The sequence below is a fragment of the Panthera leo genome, chromosome B3, assembly GCF_018350215.1.
Source record: "Panthera leo isolate Ple1 chromosome B3, P.leo_Ple1_pat1.1, whole genome shotgun sequence".
Classification (NCBI taxonomy): Eukaryota; Metazoa; Chordata; class Mammalia; order Carnivora; family Felidae; genus Panthera; species Panthera leo.
The window spans coordinates 146,294,889-146,298,872 of record NC_056684.1 but is presented as its reverse complement, the minus strand read 5'-3'; the positions used below and the strand labels follow the sequence as shown (position 1 = coordinate 146,298,872).

At 46.6% G+C, this 3,984-nt stretch overlaps 1 gene segment (V, D, J or C); it reads left to right on the top strand.

The window, feature by feature from the left end:
• The first annotated feature begins 1,362 nt into the window (after positions 1-1,362).
• Positions 1,363-1,996, top strand: LOC122223214. The segment is given in 2 exon segments: positions 1,363-1,458; positions 1,541-1,996. Coding segments are annotated over 2 exon segments (489 nt in total).
• Positions 1,997-3,984: the final 1,988 nt, after the last annotated feature.

Genomic DNA, 3,984 nt, shown 5'->3' with positions numbered 1-3,984 from the left:
CAACTTTATTAGAAACTCCCAGGTGGTTTTTCATTCCTATATGCATTCACCCTTTTTTTTTTTTTTTTTTTTTTTCATTTTTTATTTTACTTTTGGGACAGAGAGAGACAGAGCATGAACGGGGGAGGGGCAGAGAGAGAGGGAGACACAGAATCGGAAACAGGCTCCAGGCTCCGAGCCATCAGCCCAGAGCCTGACGCGGGGCTCGAACTCACAGACCGCGAGATCGTGACCTGGCTGAAGTCGGACGCTTAACCGACTGCGCCACCCAGGCGCCCCAACATTCACCCTTTTAACAACATTCTACTCATATTGGTTGAATTCATACCTTCATTTTATTAACGTATTTTTCTACCTCAGATAATGTATTACATAGATTGTTTATTTCCCTCTTCCATTCTCTGTACAGATTTCCTGTCCAAGTCTTTGTTTCCTTTTCTTCTTCTCTGTGTAGTTGTTTTGGAGATCTCTTCTACTACTTATAGTAGAGTGTTCATATCTAGGAATGACTCACAAGAATTCTACTAAAGAATCTTTGTATGTTGTGGCTTATAGAGATATCTTGAAGGAAGTTGGCTTTTTAACTGGAGACCCCACTTTTCAGGCAAAGTTAAAACTTTTAAATTAAATATCATGTTTCTCACCTGAATAGATATTCATTTTACTCCTGGTAGGTAATGGCCTGACTGCCAACTCTCTTGACTCTCTAGAGTGGAAATAGAATGGGAATGCCAATGTCCACACGCAGAGGTCTACTAGACCTCCTTTCCAGTGGGGTGTCTCCTCTCCACCTTCAGGGAAACTTCATGACCTGAGTCCAGACACAGCCACCAATCCTTCTGCCCTGCTCCTCATATGGATGAGCTCCTTTTCTTATGTAAATTCTGGAGTATATCTCCTAATGCCCCCTCCTAAAGATGGAGCACTGGAGATCCTATCCATTACAATCATTTCCAGGACCCCATATCTGAATGGAGAAGGAGAATGACTCAAACCAGGCAGGCAGTCAAGGGCCTGGACTCTGGACCACTGCCTCATCCTCCGTTTCTGTGAACAGTTAGCCCTGGAGCTTGAAACTTAGTCCACAGTAGCACAGCCTGACAATAGAATATAAGAGAAACTTGGTAAGGTTTCCAAATTTTCATCAACTGCAACACTAACCCTCTCAAGCAAACAGGGCCAGAAATCAGCACAGGCAGAACTGGAGCCCAGACCACTAGGACCAACCTCAGTGGGTCCCCACACCACCCAACACCAGGACACCAGGAACTGGCGACAGTCACCCGGGTTCAGCATTTTTAATGCCTCCCCTGCTCCACGGGACCCACATGCAAATCACCTGAGGTGCTCCCAGAAAAGACCCGCATCACAGGCAAAGGCCAGTGTGCTGGGTCTCCATCCAGAAGACAGAAATGCAGATGCTGTGGTCCCTCCTCTGCCTGCTGGCAGCTCCCCTGGGTGAGGATCTGGGGGCTCTGGGATAGACTAGGGCCTTTCTGTGGGATGAGACAGACTCACCATGACTCTTCTTACCCCCCAGGTGTCCTATCTCAACTTACACTTCGGGAGTCCGGCCCAGGACTGGTGAAGCCTTCACAATCCCTCTCTCTCACCTGCATTGTCTCCGGGGGCTCCGTTACCAGCAGTTACTACTGGAACTGGATCCGCCAGCGCCCTGGGAGAGGGTTGGAGTGGCTGGGGTACTGGTCAGGTAGCACCAGCTACAACCCGGCTTTCCAGGGCCGCATCTCCATCACTGCTGACACAGCCCAGAACCAGTTCTCCCTGCAGCTGAGCTCCATGACCACCGACGACACGGCCGTGTATTACTGTGCAAGAAGCACAGTGAGGGAAAGTCAGTGTGAGCTCAGTCGCAAACCTTGGTGCAGGGACCTGGAGGGGCTGGGCTGCAGGCGCGCTCAGGATCCACAAGAGGGCGCACAGGACCTACCAGGGGAACTAGGGACATCAGGGGGTGCTTAGGGCCCCTTACCACAGGGACCAGCCCAGAAACAGGGGCAGAGCAGGAGTGAGGTCCTCACTGTCCGTAACTGGAGCTTTCTCTTCCTGGCACTCTGATCCTATGCGGACCTCCCTTTATTTCTTGCTTGCGTGCTCTTTTGTTTCAGTCCCAGTGTGATGTTTGGACCATGTAGATGATGCCATTTTTCACAATGTGTGGGAAGTGCTCCAAGAGGTCAACGCATCAGTGCTGTGTCTCCCCTTACTTCTTTCTCCGACACGTTCTTGGTCAGACCCCTGGTAGCTCATCGGAAATAGAAACACTGGCATTAACTGAAACCCACAGATGTTATCCATTTTATAATATTAGAAAATTATACTTGAAATGCTCTGCCAATCTCTACAGGGTTACCTTCCCTTATTGGTCCTCAGATTGCCCACAGCCCTTCTTTCCTTGGTGTATAATATGGCTTCTAACTACAAGACATCATCACAGGAGCCCTCACACCTGGTCAGGGCACATTGTATAGGGTGGCATCTTGCTCCTTCCTCCTAGGGTCCACTTGCCTCTCTGGCATTCCACGAGGGTAATTTCTGAGCTCCAACCTGGCGAGTGAAACACTCAGACCACTTCACGGACAGCAGGGGCTCAGTGTCTGGGTTACCACTATGTCCACAACTGCTTCCAGTGAGTGGGCGTCTCCCACCTGGCTTCTTGGTGTGAATGAATTACAGCATCCCACCTAAGTCCAGCCTCACAAGCTGTGTGGCTGTTCCCATCCTGGGTGCATGAAAGCCACTTCGGAAATGCAGGGGGATATTCTGATTTCATTCTCAGTTCAAATGCTCTTTAGTTTTAGTCTATTTCTGGATGCTGACAAGAGCTTGGACTCTTACGTCCAAGCTCATTTTTTGTTTCAAATGTTATAGTATTCCACCAGCCATTCCAGTATGTATGGTACAGGAAGGAGAATCCTCCCCTTGGCTGGGTTCCTCACAATGGAAAGAAATTAAGAAGTATAATATCTAGAAGAAAAAGCAAAAATGTGGCCACATGTTGTTAATAAGAAACCCACAAGATACTGAAGACAAAATGCTGGTACACATATGAAAAGCTTACATAATGTTTATGGTAATTCTGAGAAAACTTAATTTGAAATAATGATCCATTTCTCTTCCTATAATTCAAAGTATTAGAGAGAATATGATTTTATTTTTTATTTTTTTATTTTTTTTGACGTTTATTTATTTTTGAAACAGAGAGAGACAGAGCATGAACATGGGAGTGTCAAAGAGAGAGGGAAACACAGAATCCGAATTAGGGCTGTCAGCACAGAGCCTGACGCGGGGCTCGAACTCACGGACTGTGAGATCATGACCTGAGCCGAAGTCCTGAGCCGAAGTCAGACGCTCAACCATCTGAGCCACCCAGGCACCCCGAGAATATGATTTTAAATGTTATCATATATGTGGGGAGAAAGCTACTTTAACGTGGGCAATTGCATGTGCTTTGGTATAGCTATATCCCCAAAAGAGCAATGGACCCTTTTAATGAAAACTCCCATTCCTGTGGTACAATAATTCAATACATCAATCCCATACCCCAGGGGAAATACCATTTATGAAACACTGTGATAGTGATAACAATCTTCAATTCCAAAAATAGTGCATCCATATTTAAAACCCACCCTGCAGTAAAATAATAACAAAATTTTGTAATAAGGTGGACAAAACATTCTCTAAAATATATTGGCTGGTTACTAAAAGGAAAGTTTCAGCACAGTAGATAAAACTAAAAGCATTTGTTAAACTGATAAAGAGATGCAGAGATGACAGAGACAGAGAGACGGAGACACAGGGCCGCATCTCCATCACTGCTGACACATCCAGGAACCAGCTCTCCCTGCAGCTGAGTTCAGTGACCACTAAGGATATGACCATATATTAGTGTGCAAGAGACACAGCTAGTGGACATTGTGAGCCCAGACACAAACCCCCCTGCAGGGAAACAGGAGGTGCTGG